The sequence below is a fragment of the Cryptosporidium hominis genome, assembly GCF_000006425.1.
Source record: "Cryptosporidium hominis TU502 chromosome 3 CHRO013095, whole genome shotgun sequence".
Lineage (NCBI taxonomy): Eukaryota > Apicomplexa > Conoidasida > Eucoccidiorida > Cryptosporidiidae > Cryptosporidium > Cryptosporidium hominis.
The window spans coordinates 1-21,498 of record NW_667380.1 but is presented as its reverse complement, the minus strand read 5'-3'; the positions used below and the strand labels follow the sequence as shown (position 1 = coordinate 21,498).

Genomic DNA, 21,498 nt, shown 5'->3' with positions numbered 1-21,498 from the left:
TTGTCTACAATTATAATAATGCCTTCATTTGGATCATTAAATTACAAATTTTTTTTTATTATCGCGTAACTATCAAAAAATACATTAAAGTACTGTCTAAATATCATTATGGCAAGTTTCAAATATATATTTACAGTTGGATTTGTTTTAATTTCTATTTACTTAAACGCATTTAATGGTGCTATCCGAAATGAAAAGATCAAATCAATCGAATTTTCGTTTCTGAATGCCCAGGGTCCGAGTTATTCTTTACGCGAGCCTCCTTCTCCTTTTAAAACAACTATAGGTTCAGTATTGTTTGCTGGCAAACCTGAAGGTGTGTCTCTCGAAGAATTTCTATCTAGATTTGGGTATAATGGAAGAAAAGAGGATCTACAACCAGCTTGTACAAAAGAACAGATTAAAGCCCTCCTTAGAGAATTAAAGAGAATGTTTGGAGATTACTATCTGCTTTTGGGTAAAAACATCTACTTCAGAAAATTGAGCTATACTGCAACTCAGAACTCGGTAGAACAATTAGATATTACAAAATATCTAAGTTCAACTCGTCCTTTATTTACTAAAGCTGAGTCAATACTGATTTCACTCTTAGAAAGGCTGTTTAAATGCATTCTTTCTAGGAAAATAAAAAAGTATTCCAAAAGCTCTGATTATGAAGTTTTTTCCTTACCTTACAGTAAATCTATGAAGGCTATTTCTAAAAGTTTGTTAAAATTATTGAAAGGTGTTGAATCTAGTCTTAAAGAAGAATATCCCAAATGTTTAAAAACATCTACTGGAGCAAGTTTGGTAGAATGTAAAGCTTTAGGAGAGTCATTGGCTGTTTGTAAAGAACATGCTCAACATCAAAAAGAAGTCAAAGATGGTAGATACAAGGAGGAAAAGGCCTTGAGGGGTATTTTAAAGAGTCCACATTCTGATAATAGTCGTAGGTTACCCTCAGAACCGAAACATGTTCAATTAAAGAATGTTTCTGTAGATGTATAAAAGTTCAAATGGTTACTCAAAATATTTGTAAGTAATACAATTGAGAGTTATAATCAAGATGTTTAAAAATTGATTAGTTTCTAAATTCACAATTTAAGTCGAAATTAATACAATTTAATAGAAAGGGGTGGGGTCTCATCGAAGAAACTAAATTTTCGAGCGACTGTAATATGTGTAAACATAAAAATAATTACTTCATTCGAAAATATTGGTTCTCGAGAAATTTTATTCCGAAGAAGACTAAAAACAAAAAAAAAGTAAGGGTAAGGGTGAGTCTTTAATCGATATCTTAGGATTAAGGATTATTATTACAATTTAAGCGCCATTTAAGAACTTATGTTTGCCTCTGTTGCTTTCCCATTTATTACCTTTTATCAACGAAAATAATAATGCATGCGAGATGGATGTAAGGTACAATGTTAGAATTTGTTTTATCAATAAAAATCATTCAAATATTTTATTTTTACTATATTTGTAAGGTTCATAATCTATTAGGGAATAAGAAGAACTTCTTAGAGCACTAATGGTTACTAATTTATAGAAAATTTCCAACAAATTATTAAACTATACAAACTGTTTTTCGTATGAAATCGAACCATCGTTTCATTGAAATGAAGTATATCAAAACATTAAAATGACAGCCGAGCATCTAAAACAATGAGGCTATCTGTTTTTTCAATTACTACTTATACCAACAAAATTCATGAAATGGTTCCATTTTTTTTATTATTTATTTCCTATTAATTATTTTAGTAATGCGTGCATTTCCCGCCATTTTGTGAATTATTGAATTTTGTGTAATTAAATCTATTTGTATAATATTGTGAAATTTAGAAATATTTCTAAAATACTGGTAGCTAATTATATATTTATTTGAATGACCATGTCATCTTATTTATTTTGATTACACACAAAGTGTGAATTATTGATTTTCTCTTAAGAATAGCACACTATCATTTGTTTCTCCCTGTCTTTAATCATTTAATTGATATCAATCCATCAATTTTGTATTCAAAAGTTATATTTTTGATTCATCCTTCTATTCCAACGTTTCGTTCCTAAAACTTTATTTATTTTCTTGAATATTTGAAAAGGAAACCTACAACATACAAGTCTTTTTAACATTGCTCAATATAACAAAAAAAATTAAACTAAAATGAAACTCAAGTTATTAAGTCTGATCCACCTATTCCTGTTTTTCGTACTATTTTCTGAGTTTAAATACGATGAAATTAATTACTACCAAATAACTCCGTTTAATTCTTTTGTTAAGCTTAAAATATCATCTAACTTAAATGGTAAACCAAAAGATACTGGAGAGTCTAAATCACCACAAAGAACCAATCGAGGTCCTTCATATACGCTAAGAAATACTTCTAGTTCTCAAAACCCTCAGTCTAATGCTCAAAAAGCAGTTAGTCCTACGCGAAAAGTATTTTCGTGGCCACCTACTGAAACTACGAGGAAAAAAACTACTAAACCTTCTTCGCCTAAATCTCTTTCTGAAAGTTATAGTTGGCCTCCAAGAGAAAGAACAAAACCTAGTATTGGTCAAGGTAGAGTATCAAGTGCTGGGCCTCAACATTTAGATACTGAAGATTTGTTTACTGCAGTTAAAGTACAAGTCACAGAAGAAGATAGTGATGAAGAAACTGGGCCTGTTACAGCTAAACTTGTGGTGTTATCTGATTCAGATACTGACTCAGATTCTAGTGATTCTGGAACCTCAACTTCTAAATCATCTAGTTCTGACTCCGATTCTGATACAAGTGTTCCTGGAACACCAGTTACAAAGAGATCCGTTATTATTCAGAGTGAGGAACAATTATCTCCAGAATTAGCTGAAAAAGTCCAGAAAATGAAGGAAGCTAGTGAAAGAATTGTTAGAAAAAAGTTATTAGCTGGTGATGTAGAGACTTTGATGAAAAGTTCAAGATTTACCAAAAGAATGTTGCTTATTTCAATTCCATTATTAATCCAATTATTAGAAGCAATCTTTAAGTTTTTAACTTCAGAAAATACAACTATGCTTTCTCCAGAAGTGTTCAGCCAGATTCAATTTCAATCACAATCTTCCGCCTCTTCGAGCAGCCTATTTCTTGTCAATCTAGAAACTGCAAATGAATCGATCAACTCATTAAAATTGAACCTGAAAGAACAATTTCAGGAAAAATACAAAGTAGAATGTAATTTGCAATTTTTGAAAACTCAAATTCAAACATTTTTAAAAGTATTTTTAGAACATGCTGAACGTGAAGAAGAAATGAGGATAATTTCCAATCCAAGAAAAGGAAAAGTTGAAAATAGAATTCAGAAAATAGAGTCATTTTATAAACAACTTTGGTCCAGATTGCAAGGAATAAAAAAAGAGATGATTCCATTTTTGGATTGCTATTTAACATATCTCGATATAATAAGCACTAAAAATATCGAGCCAACGAAAAAAGAAAAATGTTCTTGGAACGAATTGATGGTTTTAAATTTCTTTTTGACATCTTTCAAGGGCTTTGCTATGTTATTTAGAGAGTCCTTAACGGGATTCGAACAAGATATTGAAAAATTTGAGAAACTTAAAGAAAAGCCTCAAGATGGATTAAGTGACTCTGAAAAAAAAATGGTCAAAGCACTTAAGCCAACTATGAGGAAGATTGAACAACTTAGATTTGATTCTGCAATTGCTTCAATTATATCTAGTGTCCTTTTGACAATTATGGGTAAATGTTTAAATCACCTGAAATCCGAATATTAATTAATATGGAGCTTATTTATTTTTAACGGGACTTTTGAAACAATTATTTTGAATGAGACGGGACAATACCCAAATTCTATTTAGTTCAAACTAATAATAGAAACTCTATGTGTAAAATTAACTCTATAGTAAACTATTTTAAAGAACTAGGTATTTATCTTTAAGAGGAGAAATTCTTATTTTTGTTTATTATATTTTTTTTCTTTTTTAATTCTATTTATTTACTTAATCTGCAAAAATTACTATTACGTAATTATTATGTGTGAAATTGCATGTTAAAACTTGCAATATTTCCAGAAAAATTCTCACATGGCTATAAATGCATGCAAAGAAAGGATGTAGATCGATTTTTTTTTTTTTTTATTATAGATGTGATCTTTTGGTAATTATTGAATATTTCAATTGGTTTATTATTTATAAAATATAAACATGTTATTGAATTATATTAATAATTTATTGAAAATGTTGAAGAAAATGGATTGAATAAAGGAGAAATTGAATAATTCCACCAAGAAATAATTATAACAAGCTTTTTTTTTCTTTTAAAGCGAAGGATAATTAAAAAGGAAAAATAATAATAATTGTTTTCTGAGCAATAAGCAATTTTTGGTTACAACTTTTTGGTAATTTCTGGTAGAGGCTGCACACGTGTGAGAGGCGAACTAAATATTAGTGAATAATTTGCAACACTAATTGATATTTATTACGAAATTGATTAATGAAGTGTAATCATGAGATTAAAGGTTGCGACTTTAATCGCTATTATTTCCCTAATTAATCCATTGAATGTACTTTATCATGTTGTAGATATTAGACAAATAAGTAAATATGGCGATAATAAATTAGATACCAATTTTTCTCTATTGGAAATTTTTAAGAAAAAATCAAGAAGAAATAAAAAACAAACAATTTCTATTGAGGAATCTGATTCAACTTCTGATTCGGAAATTGAAAGTAAAAACCAAGATTCAGTGGATAAAGAGAAGAAAAAGAAAAGGAATAAATTGAGGAAAAGATTGAGAAGGATTCCAAACTTCTTCAGAAATCTATTTAGAAGAAATAAGAATAAAGCTAAAGCTAATGGCAAACATAAACGAAATAGAAGACACAAAGCTGAAAAATCAGCTTCAATAGAAGAGGAATTTGCAGACCAAGCTAACAAAAGAGTAAGACAACCAGAAACTGATCTAGAACCAGAAGTTGGTTTAGGATCAGACTCAAAATCTGGGCCTGGATCTGGATCTGGATCTGGACCTAGATCTGGACCTGGATCTGGACCTGGATCTGAACCTGGATCTGAACCTGGATCTGGACCTAGATCTGGATCTGTACCTGGACCTGGATCCGAACCGAAAGCTGAGGAAGGCATAAGACCCAGCCAAGGAGAATTATCAATTCAAAATAAACATGAAAATATACAAAATTTAGATATTTCAAAGCTATTCAGTGAAGCGAACAATAGAAGGAAGAAAAATCAGAGTTTTGTGAATGAATTGAAAAATAAGTTAAAACCTCAACAAGGTAGTCATGATCAAATCAAAAATTTAATATCTGAGGGAAATCCTGAAGGACAAAAAATAATTCTAGAAATGAATTATAAAGAGTTTTATAAATATTTGAATCAAGAGATTATCATTAACACTGGTGGAATCACTCCAATAGTCAAATTGGATGAATTGGTGTTATTAATCAACTTTGATCAAATGCTCTTAAATTTGGAGTCAAAAAGTGGTAATTCTGAACAGATAATTAAGAGTTTATTCCGAACTGAAAATGAAAATTATAAAATAAAGGTAAATTCATTGTTTAATGTTTATAAACAAGATTATGGCCGTGAATGTACTTTTGAATGGATGAATGATTTGGTTACAATGTATTATAATGCATTTATGGAGTTTAAACATGTTGAGGAAGATTACCAACGTCTTTTGGACCCAAGAAAAAGCACTCCAAGCGAGAGAGCCCAAAACTTGAGTAAAACTTACTATTCAATGAAAGAAGCTAAATCCAACATAAGAAAAATACTTATGAAATATTTAAATTGTTTTATGATTACATTTTTCTCTATTAATATTGATGCTATTAATGTTGGTGAAAATCAAGAAAAATGCACTATTCAAGATTTAACTACTCTATCATACTATCAAAATATCTTTTTAGCATTGAAGAATTTATTTAATTTAGTATTCAAAGAAAAAGAAGCTGAAATATCTGAGTTCAATACAATGCTTATTTCAGGAATTGAATCCTTATCAGAGGAAAAGCAACATAAATATAGAATATTTTCTCGACTTTCAGAAAAGTTATTTCCATTATATAAAGACGCTGATTTATATGAAAAATTAATTAGAATAATTGATGTAAAACTCTCGTCATGTTTAACTTATATTGTAAACAACCAAGAATCAATTGAAGAAAATTATTCAAAATTTTAGGAAGATATTGATATCACTTCCGAGTTATTTTTGGTGAACTTCAATATTCTTCATATATCTTCCATTGTTAAATAAAATCATACAAAAAAGGGTACTCAATGAATTATAATATTCTTCCGACAATAAATATATTTAAGTTTAATATAAATCTCAAATACTTCTACGTAACAAATTTTATTATACTAGTAAAACAATAATCTAACTGCCATTATTAATGGCATAATATTTTAAGTACTAATATATTTTTGATTAGAAATAAAAATAAGCGGATAAAGCATTTTCTCTTTCTATTCTAATTCTGTTAACTATGTTCAAACCTGAGCCACAAAATAATTTCCCTATCACCCACTTAAACCTTACTTGAGAGAATTAATAAAACTCTGAATGTTTTGATCACCAACAAAATGATTAGATATCTCATTTAAATATGGTTGAAAAGTAATCTTCATCAAATTTAATTGCTCTGAATTTCTTATACAATCAATGAAATTGCATGCATGCGCACTGTTGGCGCCAATACTGGTACTGGATGGTCCGCTAGTTAGAATCTGTAAAATTTCTTTATGGCTGGGATAAGGGTTATTGGAAGAATGACAAGACGCAATCAGAAGTTTGTGGTAATTAATCTCAAACTCATCTTGAATGGGGTTTTGTGAGTCTAAATTTGAATCAGGGAGAACAGCAAGGTAGTTGTTTTGAGCTGAGTCATCAGAGACGCCACTAAGGTCAGTAGATATGGAATTTCTTCTCTGGAAGTTTGGGTCATCCGAAAGTTTTATCGCATTGAAAAGAAGGTAAACTGATTTGAATGCTTCAAGAACAAAGTCATTGCGTTTGCTCCGTTCAAATGTTAGTTCGGAGACCAACTTCAAAAGTGCAATGAAAATAGTATATCTGAGAGGAGGCGAAAGCGTGGCTTTAAGTAGGTTTGGGAAAACCACCTTGCTGAAGAAGATGAACGAGAGCCCATTCTGAAGTGTATCGAGAACGTTAAGAAGAGAAGTTTCTTGCATCTCTCCATACGGCTTTTTAATTACAATTATTGAAAATGCTCCAACGACTTGGATTATTGTCTGATGGTCTCCAATTCGATTCCACTCCTGAGATTTAGTAAGTAGAAGATTGGCTAGTGCGGTCAAGTACTGAGAATACCATTGGAAAGGAAGGAAGCGAACGATGTCTCGAAGGAATTCAAAGGAGAGAGTTGATTGGAATCTCCTGTGGCTCAGACAAAACTGGAAGCGTTCAAACACCTGCTTAACATGGCTGGAAATGGTGGCTTCAAATAATGAATGTCTCTTGAAGAAAGAACTGCAGAGTCGGACAATCCCGGGCACTGCAGATGCAGGTCCATGCCAGATCTTTGCATCAATCAAATGGATAAAGAGCTTGTCATAAAGCTCATTCTGGCTAGCTAAGGTGTCTAGCCTAAGAGCAAGTAGCTGTAGAGAGTATGGAATGAAGTCTGTTAGATTCTTCTCTAAGATTCCAATGAGTATTGGTAGGACAAAATTATCCAATTTTTCACAATCTGAAGAATTTCTTATACAGACTCCAAGAAGCTCAAATAAATAGTGGTTGAAGGACGGATTCTTTGGATTCTCCACTGCAAGCTTTGTGCACTCCGCAATGGTGGGAGCTAAAGTATTAACCAATTCGGACCCAAGCTTACCTAAATACGTCAAGAGCCTCATCATACATCTAGGAATAAATTCACTCTCTGTCAAATAAGTCCTTTTATCTCCTCCTTGGAAGGCTTTTTTGAGCATTGGATGAAGAATATTCCCAATCATCTGGAAACATAGATTATATGTATCTGTTGGGGAAAGCTTAAAAACAGTTTCCTGGCTACCCATTCCTTGTTGGACTTTTAATAAAGCTCCTCCCGAGTTTGAATTATCATTAGGTGTGCAAATACTAGTATTTGCGCCAATTCCACCACCCTGAATTGAAGGGTTTCCAGTAGATGATGCTGTCTTTTGGGTTAATATCCTCTCAAATGCCAACAAAATCATCATTTCCTCAATGCTGGAAGTTTGAGTAGAAAGCCAATTGTAGGACTGCTGGAGAATATCCAAGGAAGAAGCGTTATTGAAATGACTTTTGAAAACGATCAGGTACTTTAAAGCACAGCAACGCATCAAAGGAGAGCTGGTAAAAGATTTAATGTAGTTGTCATAGAATCCAACAATGTCTATCCCATGCTCCAAATGTGCAACTCCTCCAATCTTCGAAAAAGATCTCACTGATAAGCAAATGAATAAGAATACAGAAGCTTCTCTGGTAACATCAGACTTAGTGATTTGATACTTGCAGTAATTACCGCTTTTCTCATTAAACTCCTCCCAGTCAAAGATAGATGAACTTCCATGCACATCATCTGAAATGCCATTCAAGAGACTGATAATCAAATTACTCAATAGTTCACTCAGCTTTGTGTAGTAGAACTTCCCCAAATTCTTGATGCATTCCAAAGCTGCAGATCGTTTGGAAGTTGAGTCACAAACGTCATTTATATCCCAAAGGTATTTGTATACAAAGTCCTTAGGAGTTTCTTCAATTATGTTTAAATCATTAATATCCAAAAATGTACAAGGTATGAGGATCTTCTCAACAAGATGATCCAATACTCCAGAATCCATAAAGGCGTTATCAGACCATTGTGTAGCTGCTAGAGAACCAATCAGCCTTAGACCTTCATCAATTAAAGAAGATATAGAACTGGACAATTCAGGATTTGTATCTACAGTATTATTATTCTGAGAAACCATCTTTGTAAGCAGAATTGCCACAGTTGAAAGAGACTTCCTAGCATAAATATCAAACGGTTCTTGGTACCTATCAGAATATATCCTTAAATTCTCAAATATCTGGCTCTTGATATTAAGGCAGATAATAAGCTGATCCTCTGAATCCACCAAACCAGGAGTAGTGTCTAATTCCAAAATAGCTTGGAAGGATTCCATAAATGGCCCAATTCTATCCTCAAAAAATTCAGGAATATCACAGCAATGAAGAATATAAAAGAGCTGACAGCTTAAGAGGCATATATTCATAACCAACTGTCTGCTTGTATTATCTTGGATTACCGGAAGTCTTCTAAAAAGGCATTGAGAAGAATAAACAAACATTCTATACATAGGCTCACAAACCACCTTGAGAATTTCCTTCAGCTCAAGCAAGACCTTGTTTGAGGATTCAGCATATCTATATTTGTCCAAAATTAATTTAATCATAGAAAGGGTGCTTTCATATTGTTGCAATTTAGAAACCAATGCATTCAAATCACTCCCAAGAAACATCCCATTATTGGAAAGAAGATCAGTTTGCTCATCGGGTAAAAACTTGACGATACTGACAAGAAGGTCATTCCAATATACAGGAAAGTCTCTGATAGAAATATAAAGAAGCATTTCACCAATTTGGGACTGAATCATCTTTGGTGTGCTCATATATACGTTCACAATGTTGCCTTTAATAATATCCCTATCGTGTTTATTCATCCCACCATGTTCCCAATCAATATCCCACTTTCTCTTGACCAAATTCTTCATATAAATACAACTAACTTGTCTAATATGTAATTCAATATCGGTCTTAGTAACGATCATGAGCAAAGTTTCAATAAACCCTGGCATTCCCTCCTTCATATTTAAGGAGTTCTCAGCCATTTTCACATCAGCAGGGTTGATGCTCGTACTAAGACCTAATAGAGTTACAATCTCTTCCATTTTTCTTTAAAACTATCTTAATGTGTTGAACCCTGGACTCCTTTATTTGCAAGAGTCCTTTCTGCGCTTCCTCCTAGTTCCCTATATTCGCTTATAGGGGAAAAATAACCTTAATTTCAAAAAAATTAAATTATTTCTGCCCCTGTTTTAAATTTTTTTATTGATAATTATTTTATTTTTCCCTTGCAAATTTTTCAATTTTGTAATCTCCTATACCGGCACTGCCAATATTTTTTTTAAATAACTAGTTGTGGGGACGCCGCCCAAATGCAAATTGAATAAATAACGTAATCTTGGAAATATAAACCTATAATCAAATGAAAAATTGAATATTTTTAGTCAAGTTTATTATTTTTCTATTCTAAATAATTATATCTATGAAAAAATACTTCTTTTTTCTCTACAAACTAATTCATTTGATTGTTTTGTTTTCGTGGTAGTTATATACTGGCAAAAGCTCTAGCGATGTTCTGAAACTGCTTTCTTCTATAGATTGTTTGGCCATAAAAAGGCCTGTATAAATTATTCCAATGAGATTAATTGCAGTAATTAATAAGAATTTTTCGGAAATATTAATTAACTTAAAACTGTAGTTGTTTATAATTTGGTCAAGTATGGGAGCAGACAACAAAATAGTGTGAATTATTGCTAGAACCATTGATTTTATTTCTGAAGGTGTGAATTTGATTGAAAAGTAGAGTGCATTGATAGAGGGAACTACACAACTGATGTGGAATATGCCATGACAGAGTGTGAAAGCAGAAATAAAGTCAGTAAAGGTTTTGACTGGAATCTCATGGAGCATATATGTACATAGGGTTAGTCCAAATGATACCATTGACAGAATGGCAAAACAATAAACCTGGAGAATTACTGGAGAAAATTTGTTGGACATATATGCAAGAAAAATCGACAATATCAACGATATAATTGCTTCGTATATAAATGAGTAAAGTTCCCACCACTCAATATTAAATGCTGTTTGGTCAATTACTATCCACTTGTGAAAGTTATTACCTGATTGTATGAAATATATTATCCAGTATGGAATTACTAGGAACCAAAATAAATTACTTTTATCTCCCATAAACTCTTGAATGCTTGTTGAATATTGTTTAATATTTTGATAGTTAATTTGGTAAATTGAATTATTTGTGAAATTTAATTTTAGTTTATGTTCAACTAAGTAATATCCAAATGGAATCATTATTAGTAAAACCAATAAATTAAAGCAATAGATATGAATATAGTCAATTTCAATTGTCCTGTTGCTAAATTTTAAATTTTTTTGGGTTAATAACTCTAAAATCGATATAAATGTAAGTCTTGAAATTAATAAACTTAAGTAACTTCCAATATTATAAAAGCAAATTTCGCTCCATCCTGCATAATCAATATATGAATTAGAATACCTAGTGTTGTAATCGTCAATACTACTATCCACAATCAAAATGTTCAAATTGTAGTACATACTATTGGAACTTGATTGTAAAATACAGCATATGGCGAAAAGTATCAATGTAAAAACAAGCACAGAAACACTATCGGGCTTTAATTGTAAATTTGAATTATTTTCATCCAACTCAACTTTGTTTCCAAAATTCATTTCAGAGCTTCCTGGAGCTAAATCAGCCTCTTCTCTATGAATATTATTCATAATATTTGTTGTTTCATCAAAAATTAAAATATTATCATTTAATGTTTCGCTATTAAAAACATAAAAGCCTCCACTTCTTCCAGAATACCTTAATATATCCAATTTGAGAAATTTGGTTTCAATAAATAAGTTCGTTACTACAATTAATAATACTGCCAAAACTGATCCCAACATTATCTTTAACGAATACTTTAAAGACGTTTTTTTAGACTTCAAGTCTGAGGTCATTCCCAAGAAAAAGCAAAGCAAACCCTCAATTAAAAACATTATCGCCTGAAAAGGGAGTCTTAGGTAATCACCAACCACTAATAACGGCCATATCATTGTAATGCAAGAGTTAGCCCAGGAAGAGATTAAAATCAAAAGCATCATATATAGCTTTGAATTTCTCTCCGGTGGGACAAACCCTCCTTCCGCTCTAAGTAAGGAAGTATTATCCATTTTCTACCACCCCAAACTAACTACTCTAATTATATATTTTAAACTCAAAGCGCTGTGTTATATAATTTTACTCGTGCATGCACCCACACATTGTTCTTATAATGCATGCATATAACAGACTTTCATTAGGAAAATTTTAAACTACTACTACCTTATCAGATTATTCAACTAAATTATCATTGAAGCTTCAAAAAAAATTACTTCCAGCGTAATTATCATTGCTCGAGACGTTTTATTGTCCTAATTTATTATGTAAATAATCGCCCTTGCGAGAATAAAAATGATCCCGCTAAAACAAGTTAAGAAGCGCCAACAAAAATATTAATAAAACGGGAGAATATTATTCAGCGTTCTGAAAAGAAGCAGAAGATCATTCCAATCTTTATGAACTATTTGAATACATCTGGCTTTGCTGGATCTGAACTAAGTGTGTGAGGTTTCTTTGAAGGCGTACAGAAATATCCATGATTTGATAGAAAACTAAATGAACTACACAGAATAAACGTTAGTTTTCAAAACTAACTAATATATTAAAAGTTAGCGATTCTGATAGCTAATGGAATTGCTTAACTAGCTATCTAATAATAATTTATTTTATGTTTATTTTTTTCTTATTTTTTAATTTTTAATATCTTTGTGAAATAATATATCTTTATCTGGGATAGTAATAAATACATATTGCCTAAATACCGCCAAATATGTCCCGCCTTCCGAGGGTTTAAAATAGTTTAAAGCGAAATAATAAATGAACAAGGATAAAGGCCCGATTTAAGTAAAAGAAATTAGGAAATTTTGGACGGGAAAAAGTATATTAAAAGGGGGGTTCATGTATTAAGGTGAATTAATTTACTGTTATCCCGAAATATTCAAGTTAGAAAAACCATACAATCCCAAAGATTTAGCCGTTAGGTAAAGATATACGGAGCTGAAGTGCGACAAGGTCTGAGAATTCAAAAAGCAAAGATTAGTCGGACTTTAGGGCGGAGATTTGAACGCGAATACTGCGAGGTAGCAAACTCAAGGTGGTAGTGAGGAGAGGAACCAAACAGACTATATGTAGGCAACTAGGAAAAGGATTGTAATCATTTTATGTGAGTTCAGTATATAAGCGAGGATAATTAAAAGAGTGATCAATAAAAAGAGAGATGGAGGTCCGAGTGGGAGGAAAATATAGATTGGGTAGGAAGATAGGAAGTGGCTCATTTGGAGATATATATTTGGGCACAAATGTTACAAATAGTGAAGAGGTTGCAATCAAACTAGAAAGTGTTAAATCAAGACATCCACAGCTTCTATACGAATCAAAGTTGTATAAAATACTAGCAGGTGGTATAGGGGTTCCAACAGTGCATTGGTACGGAATTGAAGGTGATTACAATGTTATGATTTTGGATCTTTTAGGCCCATCTTTGGAGGACTTATTTACTATTTGTAATAGAAAATTCTCCTTAAAAACGGTTTTAATGCTTGCGGATCAAATGCTGAATCGTATTGAGTTTGTTCATTCAAAAAACTTCATACATAGAGATATTAAGCCGGATAACTTTTTAATTGGTAGAGGGAAAAAACTCAATGTAGTATACATTATAGACTTTGGGCTCGCAAAGAAATACAGAGATCCTAAATCCCAGGCACATATTCCTTATAGAGAAGGTAAAAACCTGACTGGAACAGCTCGTTATGCTTCAATTAATACCCACTTGGGAATTGAGCAAAGTAGAAGGGATGATTTAGAGGCATTAGGTTATGTACTTATGTACTTTAACAGAGGTACACTGCCCTGGCAAGGGCTTAAAGCAACTTCTAAGAAGGATAAATATGACAAAATTATGGAGAGAAAGATTGCAACCCCAATAGAAACACTCTGCAAACATCATCCGTTTGAGTTTATTACTTTCCTTAACTATTGCAGAGCTCTTAGATTCGAGGATAGACCAGATTATGCCTATTTGAGACGATTGTTTAAAGACTTGTTCTTTAGAGAGGGCTACCAATATGACTTCATTTTTGACTGGAGTTTTCTCCAGCCAGAAAAGGACAGGAGAAGAACAGGAAATTCTGTAGGTGTCGGAGTGGGCGTCCCAGTTGGAGCTGCTGTAGCAAATGCTGGAGCAAATGGCCCCATACCTACAAATGGAATGGGAGTTGGAGTTACACAGGGAAATATACCTGCTGGGCAGTCCACCAATGTAGTAGCCACAGGAACAGGAACTACTACTGGTGCTATTCTTCCTCCCAATGCAAGCCTTCCTAACCAAGCTGGTCCTTCTCAATGCATGATGCCTGGGGGTCCCTCCAGCCCTGCAGGAATCCCAGTTGCCGGGGGAGCAACTCAGGTAACATATACTCAGACAAATGCAAACTGTGTAGCGGGTGAGGGTGGACAGGATGTTTATCATGAATCACAACAAGATGAACAATGGGGAGGAGTTGTCAAATAAAGTCAGCCAAGCACTCCAATTTTCCCCCTTAATCTAAGTCCCATTCAAGACCTCATATATGGTTGTCTTCGTACTTTCTAGTCTATATATCCACCCCTTCTCCAAATCTGAGTTTGCAAACTAAAAGTACTAAGATAAAGCGCAGTTAAATTCTCAGTTTTTACGAAATACTTTGAGAATTCGTGGTTTGTATGATGGTACAGAATCTGCCCCATTTTTTTGGGGTTTTTGCTTCTAATTACATAATTATTAATGCTCCCTATTTATCTAATTATAACATCTGCAACTCGCAAAATTTGATTTCATTTAAGTTGTAGCAGAACCGTAGTAATAATTGATTTAATGAGTTATTAATCTCAAATAACAAACTAGAGTTTTTCATGTCATATTTTAAGTGTCAAACCCTGCTTCAGTATCTGTTTATCAGTCTCAGGACGGCATCCAAAGTACTATCATCTCTTCTTTCACATAGTTTCTAAAAGTTTAACGTATTTTTAATTAGAATAGAATCAACAAGACGTCATGCGATTTATCAGCTATTCTAGCAACTTGCTTGAATGTTTTTTTTGCAGAATATTGCAACTCATCCCCACACTGTTGCTTATGTGGCGCCAAATAACCTTTAATGTTAATTAACTCTGAAAATTTGTTGAATTAGAGCACCTCCCCACTTGCCGCCCAAATAATCTATGAACCCCAAATTTTGAAGAGCAAAGTAATCTTTCCAGGTATTGGAATATCTATTAAGAGGTATTTTTTTCTCTTTTTGAATTTTCCCAGGGAACGTACTGGGAAAGGAAGAATATTGGAGGGCCTGATACACTTACAGACAAGTAAGAATTGACTTAAGGATAAGAAGAGTAAAAAAGGAATTAAGAGTGATAAAGATTTAAGGAATAAAAATTGTCAGAGTAGCTAAGCTAGAGAATGGATTACCAAGAACAAGAAAACCAGACTGGGGTCCGCTTCAATTGGAATATTTGGCCATCAACAAAGCTGGAGGCTACAAGAGTGGAGATCCCTTTGGGATGTTTGTTCACTCCGCTTAAAGAGAGTAGCAAGCTGCAACTTGTGGAATATGAGCCAATTCGCTGTAGAGCATCAGGATGTATTTTGAACCCATATTGTCCGGTGGATTTCAGGTCCAAAGTTTGGACTTGTCCATTTTCTTTACAGAGAAACCCATTTCCTCCCCATTATGCTGAGCACATTAGCGAGACGGTATTACCAGCAGAGCTAATGTACCCTTCTGTTGAGTATATATTACCTGGAATCCCTGCAAATAACGTCAGTCCTCCCGTATTCATTTTTGTGATTGATACGTGCCTAATTGAAGCAGAATTGACAGAACTTCGTGACTCGATCCAGCAGGCAGTTTCTCTAATGCCTTCAGACGCTCTTGTAGGTTTAATTACATATGGAACAGTATGTTGTGTGCACGAGCTAGGGTTTACAGAATGCCCCAAATCATATGTCTTCAGAGGCACTAAAGACGTTACTTCTCAACAATTGCAACTTCAATTAGGTCTAACTTCTCGTGGAGACACTCGTAACCAGATGGCTGAGGGATCCTCCAGAAGGTTCCTTTTGCCTGTTTCAGAATGTGAATATTCCTTGATGAACATATTAGACGATTTACAACCAGATTCATGGCCAATTCCTGCTGACACTAGGCCTCAGAGATGCACTGGTGTGGCTCTAGCGGTAGCAACAGGATTGATGGAAGCTTGTTGCGTGCAACAAAGTGGAAGGATCATGCTCTTTGTTGGAGGGGTATGCACAGTTGGTCCTGGAACCATAGTTTCACTCCCACTGGCTGAGTCAATTCGCCATCACTTGGATCTTCAAAAAAACTCTAACTCTGCAAGGCACGTGCAAAAGGCCCTTAAATTCTACTCCTCCTTGGCACAGAGAGCTGTTCAAAATGGTCATGCAGTCGATATCCTTGCTTGTTCTCTTGACCAAGTTGGACTGCATGAAATGAGAGTTCTATGTGACCGTTCTGGAGGTCATATGGTAATGAGTGATTCCTTCAGTATGAACATATTTAGAGATTCATTCAAGAAAATGTTTGAGCCTGATGCTTCTGGATACATTAAACAAGCCTTTAATGGCAGAGTGGAAATCCTTTGCTCAAAGGATGTCAAAATTAATGGTGCAATTGGTGCATGCACCAGTACTGGTAAAAAGGGCGCCCACGTTGGTGACACCATGATAGGAGAAAGTAATACATGTGAGTGGGCATTTGGCGCCATGGATAAAAATACTACCGTTGCATTTTATTTCGAAGTAGTAGCACAGGGAGTGAATCAGATTCCCCCAGGGAAACAGTCTTTTATACAATTCCAAACTTTATATAATCATCCATCTGGGCGAAAAAGGCTGAGAGTTACCACAGTTTCCTATAGATATTCAGAACCCAATATTTTGGATTTAGCACCGGGATTTGACCAGGAGTCAGCTGCCGTACTTATGGCAAGATTGGCTGTATCTAAAACAGAAAGTGAAGATGGATTAGATGTACTTCGTTGGCTTGACAGAAAACTTATCAGACTTGTTTCGAGGTTCGCGGATTATCAAAAGGACGATCCCAACTCTTTCCATCTTTCTTCGGAGTTCAGTATATACCCGCAATTTATGTATCATCTCCGTAGAAGCCACTTTCTTCAAACTTTTAATGCCTCCCCAGATGAAACTGCATACTACAGAACTGTTCTTTTAAGGGAGAATGTTATGAACTCTTTAGTTATGATCCAACCAGCCTTACTACAATACTCCTTTGATGAAGGTCCTCCTCAGCCTGTACTTCTTGATGTACAATCTCTTAAGCCTAATGTTATTCTCCTTCTTGATTCTTTCTTCCATATTGTTGTCTGGTACGGAGAAATGATCCACCAGTGGAAAGAGCAAGGCTATCACGAGAACCCAGAATACGAAAACTTTAAGAATCTATTACTTGCTCCAGCAGAGGATGCCAAGTCTATCCTTCAGGACAGATTTCCTGTTCCAAAGTTTGTTCTGTGTCACGCAGGAGGTTCTCAGGCTAGGTTCCTTCTTGCTAAAGTTAATCCTTCTGCCACCCACAACACCCTTTCAGGTGCCACTTTTGATTCCGTCTCTGATGGATCAATTGTTATCACTGATGATGTCTCGCTTAAAGTATTCATGGAGCATCTCATCAAACTCGCCGTACAGTCATAAAGTAACTATACCTACTCAATTATTATACTAAGTCTAACAAAACTAACTGTTCAGATTAATATTAAAAGCAATACTAAAGATATCGTTAAAACCCCTGGTATCTTTCTATCTATTGAATTTGATGTTATCAGCCTCTGTTTTATACAGGTCCCTGGAATATTTGGAGTAACTGAGTAATTATAAGAACTTATTATTTCACTAAAGAACTTGTATTTCAACACCAAAGGCTGACTGGACGTTTTTTCTTGGGAGAGAATAGGAACTTCTGGAGGGCATACCTTTAATGCTTGTATGCTTGAAGGTACTGTATACAAATTATAATAATGAGTTGAAATTAATGCCTTCCTGAATTGATAGTAACTCTCAAAATAAGTTGGACTGGGATCTAGTCTCAGTTTCCAAGTATTTACCTTACTTTTTTTCTTTATGATAAAATTATAATTAACTCTCTCATTTGGGGTTGTCTCATCTGCTGAATATATTTCATTATCGTATGTTTCTATGTCGTCTTCTTCAATAACCAAGGTTATCAAACTCATTATGAATTTGTCTTTTGAACTTAAGAATTTGGATAGCAACCTCTTTACTAGAGCAAAGTCTTTATCCTTCGATCCACTGCTTTTGTTGTTATTTTTTTCCTTGTCCAATCTTGAGTATTTCACAACTTTATCACATTTTGAACCCTTAAAATATCCATTCCCAAGGACGAGAATTATTTGACAAGAAGAAGATCCCAAATTACCTATTTCTCTTGTAACTATATCAATATCTTTACCATCTAAAGAAGGCTCAGAAATTATATACAAGAATCTAAACTTTTCCATATACATCAACTTAGTGACTAAATAATTTGGCGAATTTGTTTCTAGCTCTACAATCTGATCTTTGAGCATTGGAAAAGGATGAAAGGATATGTGGCTTTGTTGAACAGATATTACCTGAAAAATATAATTTTCTCCCTTAACATATTGTAGTTTATTTGCAACTGGGGTTTTATAAGGCCCCTTAAAATTTTCATGTACGCTTAGAAACAAGAGAGATGTAAGATAAGGTGAATCCATGGTAGAAACTGAACTTGAAATATTAAACTCAACATATTCTGTTAAATCCATAGAATTAATTACAACAGGTCTTGTAATATCTATTGAAATTCCCCACCATCCTTCTCTAAACCCTTCATTTGACTCCAAAGTTATAGCAAGAATTCTTTCTTTTGTATATTTTGTAATTTTGACTCTTCCGCCCGAAAATGTTTTAGAAACATCATATGATTCTGGAGGTATTACCCGAACATTCAAATCTGTGTTTATGTATTCTGTAATAGATTTTGGAATAAGCATACTAATTGTCATCATTCTATTATATTGATGTCCTATTAAAAAAAAATATACTACCATTGAATATTTTTCTTTAGTGTCAACGAATACAAAAGGTCCCCCAATTTCAGAGACTTCAGTTTCCCTTGGATCAAGAATCTCCCCCAATAGAACTTTTTTTGTGATAACTTGTACATTTTCTTCTTCATCTTGAACAATTTCATCACCAATTGAGAAGATTTCCACCTCCCATTCCTTCTTCTGAGCTTCAAATATGTTTTCCTGATATTTTGAGTTTCTTTTAGATTTGGGTCCTTCTACTAATAAAATACATTCCAATGGATTATCTGAATCTACATTCCTAAGCAAAATAGAATCAGTTTTTGTCTCAAACTCAATGGATAATTCCTCCTGAAGTCTGGATTTATCATATATCAAGGCATTCAAAAGAACATTTGAATATCCAATTCTTTGGTCAAGTTCTTTCTTAACAAACTGGGCCCCCTCAACAAGAGGTTTTACCCGAATATTGTAGCTTCCTTGAATCTTGTCATTCATCTTACCTATCCTTAACAAAATTGGATATGTTTCTGAATTACTTACTCTATATCTAATTTGTATGTCAATATCTCTCGTCTTAGGGAGTTTATATGTTCCAATTGAGACAGATGAATAAGATAAGCTATTATTATTATTCATTAAATTTGAAACTGTTTGGTCTTTAATTAAAAACTTGATCCACTGACCAATACATTGGTTCTTTTTGGTAATTGCTTCAACGGTAGATACGTTTAAACTTAGAAACTCAGGCTTTGAAATAGGAGCTGAGGGAATCAAAACTTCGATTTTAAGTTTGTAGTTTGCTTCTGACCTGAATGGAATTGCAAGATCCTTGATTTCAACTTTAAGGGGGAAGATACTATTTAGGTTATTATTATCTATTGCTTCAGATAATCCAATGCTTAATACTAGCTCGGGTTTTTTTCTTTCCAAATAACATTCATATTTATGCCCATATATTTGACAAAATGTCTCACTATTTTTTGAGTTAATTGAGTAGCAATCATTTTGGTTTTCACAGGCTGGAAATGTTAATCTTATTCTAATTGGCTCTAATTCTCCAATTTCTGATATCTGTTGATTTATCCTATTTGATCCATTCCATTTCAAAGAGTTTATAATAAAACTGAATTCTCCTTTTTGGCTACCAGTATAATACGAATTAAATGTAGCATTTTTAACATTTAGTGGACCCAACATAGGTCCCAGAGTTCTCGAAACTGAAGTTTGATCTATATATGTTAAACAAAAGGGCGTTGTTGGGAAGTTATTTTTTGTGCTTGTAATACTAAGATTCCAGTTACCTGTAAATTCTTCTTTAATTGGATTCTGTAAGTCAAATCTAAGAACATAACTCCCATTTGCAAGATTTCCCATCATTTTAAGTGATTCTGTACCTTTGGTTTCATATTTTGGTACTTCCAAGCATTTACTTGAATTCTGCGAAACCACCTGCCAAGTTTGGAATCCCAAAGAAGTAAATACTTGAAGTAACTCATTCTCAGCATCTTTTCCAAGATCACAAGAGGGAATTTGTTCATTTACTATATTGTCAAATGCAAAAAGAGAATTTTTAGTATCAATAGAACTAGACTTTTCAACGATTCCTTTTTCAACTTTGTGTTCCAGATAAGATTCATTTTCTTTCAAACAACTAGTTTCGTAATCTTCAAATTTGCCAATATTACTAGATGGGAGTAACTTCAATTGATTAATTTTGTAGCTTTTTGGAACAGAAACAGTTATCATTGGGCTATAGAATGTACAAGGTATTTGAAACTCAAAATCCACAATGTTAGATTTTGAACCATAAAAATGAGTATTTAAATTGGAAACTACTGGTCGGTAAATACATGCATTACATGCAATTTTTGTTGTATTTGTGGAAAACACATAATTAAGTAAAAATAGGCCAGAAAAAAACGATAACAGTAGTTGATTTGAGCCTCTTTTAGAAATTCTTGGAATCTTCATAAATTCTATTTAAGACTTTTTTTCTCTAATTTTACTCAGGATTTTACGATGATTTGTCTATTTTAAGCAAAGTGTTATTATAATTAAAGGTTCAATAGCTTTTTATAAAAGGCAAGATAGAAAATTTAATCCAAACCCCCAAAAAATATGGGAAAAATGAGTTATCTCGTATAGAACTCTTGAAAAAAAGGAAAATTTTCACTTTCAAATTACAAAAACAATACCGAAAATTTGGATAGACTTGTAGATACTATTCCACGAAACATGCTGATCAACAGCCTTAATAAAGATAAATTCTTCAAAATATAGACAAAAAAAGTTTTTTAAAAAGTCTTATTTTTATCCCACACCTAACATTTTTCAATACAACGTGTAAATTGCAAGTGTGGGGAAATTGCATGCAAGTGGGAAATTTGCAAGTATGCACTCAAAATATATATACTATGTGTATAAATATGAATTAATTATTTTGAATACTAATTAACAACTATAATTTTGAGTCTTGT

General features: G+C 33.3%; 8 protein-coding genes across 8 annotated transcripts; 5 read left to right on the top strand and 3 right to left on the bottom strand.

The window, feature by feature from the left end:
- The first annotated feature begins 108 nt into the window (after positions 1 to 108).
- Positions 109 to 987, top strand: Chro.30210 (hypothetical protein). The annotated part of the gene is made up of 1 exon (XM_662232.1): positions 109 to 987. One exon carries the CDS (start codon positions 109 to 111, stop codon positions 985 to 987), a length of 879 nt encoding a protein of 292 aa, XP_667324.1.
- Positions 988 to 2,143: 1,156 nt separating this feature from the next.
- On the top strand, positions 2,144 to 3,736 carry Chro.30211 (hypothetical protein). Its single annotated transcript, XM_662231.1, has 1 exon — positions 2,144 to 3,736. One exon carries the CDS (start codon positions 2,144 to 2,146, stop codon positions 3,734 to 3,736), a length of 1,593 nt encoding a protein of 530 aa, XP_667323.1.
- A 731-nt stretch (positions 3,737 to 4,467) lies between these two features.
- On the top strand, positions 4,468 to 6,171 carry Chro.30212 (hypothetical protein). Its single annotated transcript, XM_662230.1, has 1 exon — positions 4,468 to 6,171. The coding sequence occupies one exon, from the start codon at positions 4,468 to 4,470 to the stop codon at positions 6,169 to 6,171; it is 1,704 nt and encodes a 567-aa protein (XP_667322.1).
- Positions 6,172 to 6,527: 356 nt separating this feature from the next.
- Chro.30213 (cellular apoptosis susceptibility gene product) lies at positions 6,528 to 9,902 on the bottom strand. Its single annotated transcript, XM_662229.1, has 1 exon — positions 6,528 to 9,902. One exon carries the CDS (start codon positions 9,900 to 9,902, stop codon positions 6,528 to 6,530), a length of 3,375 nt encoding a protein of 1,124 aa, XP_667321.1.
- A 412-nt stretch (positions 9,903 to 10,314) lies between these two features.
- Chro.30214 (hypothetical protein) lies at positions 10,315 to 12,000 on the bottom strand. Its single annotated transcript, XM_662228.1, has 1 exon — positions 10,315 to 12,000. One exon carries the CDS (start codon positions 11,998 to 12,000, stop codon positions 10,315 to 10,317), a length of 1,686 nt encoding a protein of 561 aa, XP_667320.1.
- Positions 12,001 to 13,145: 1,145 nt separating this feature from the next.
- On the top strand, positions 13,146 to 14,441 carry Chro.30215 (casein kinase i). The annotated part of the gene is made up of 1 exon (XM_662227.1): positions 13,146 to 14,441. One exon carries the CDS (start codon positions 13,146 to 13,148, stop codon positions 14,439 to 14,441), a length of 1,296 nt encoding a protein of 431 aa, XP_667319.1.
- Positions 14,442 to 15,368: 927 nt separating this feature from the next.
- Chro.30216 (transport protein) lies at positions 15,369 to 17,642 on the top strand. The annotated part of the gene is made up of 1 exon (XM_662226.1): positions 15,369 to 17,642. One exon carries the CDS (start codon positions 15,369 to 15,371, stop codon positions 17,640 to 17,642), a length of 2,274 nt encoding a protein of 757 aa, XP_667318.1.
- A 50-nt stretch (positions 17,643 to 17,692) lies between these two features.
- Positions 17,693 to 20,992, bottom strand: Chro.30217 (hypothetical protein). Its single annotated transcript, XM_662225.1, has 1 exon — positions 17,693 to 20,992. One exon carries the CDS (start codon positions 20,990 to 20,992, stop codon positions 17,693 to 17,695), a length of 3,300 nt encoding a protein of 1,099 aa, XP_667317.1.
- Between the last annotated feature and the right edge of the window lie 506 nt (positions 20,993 to 21,498).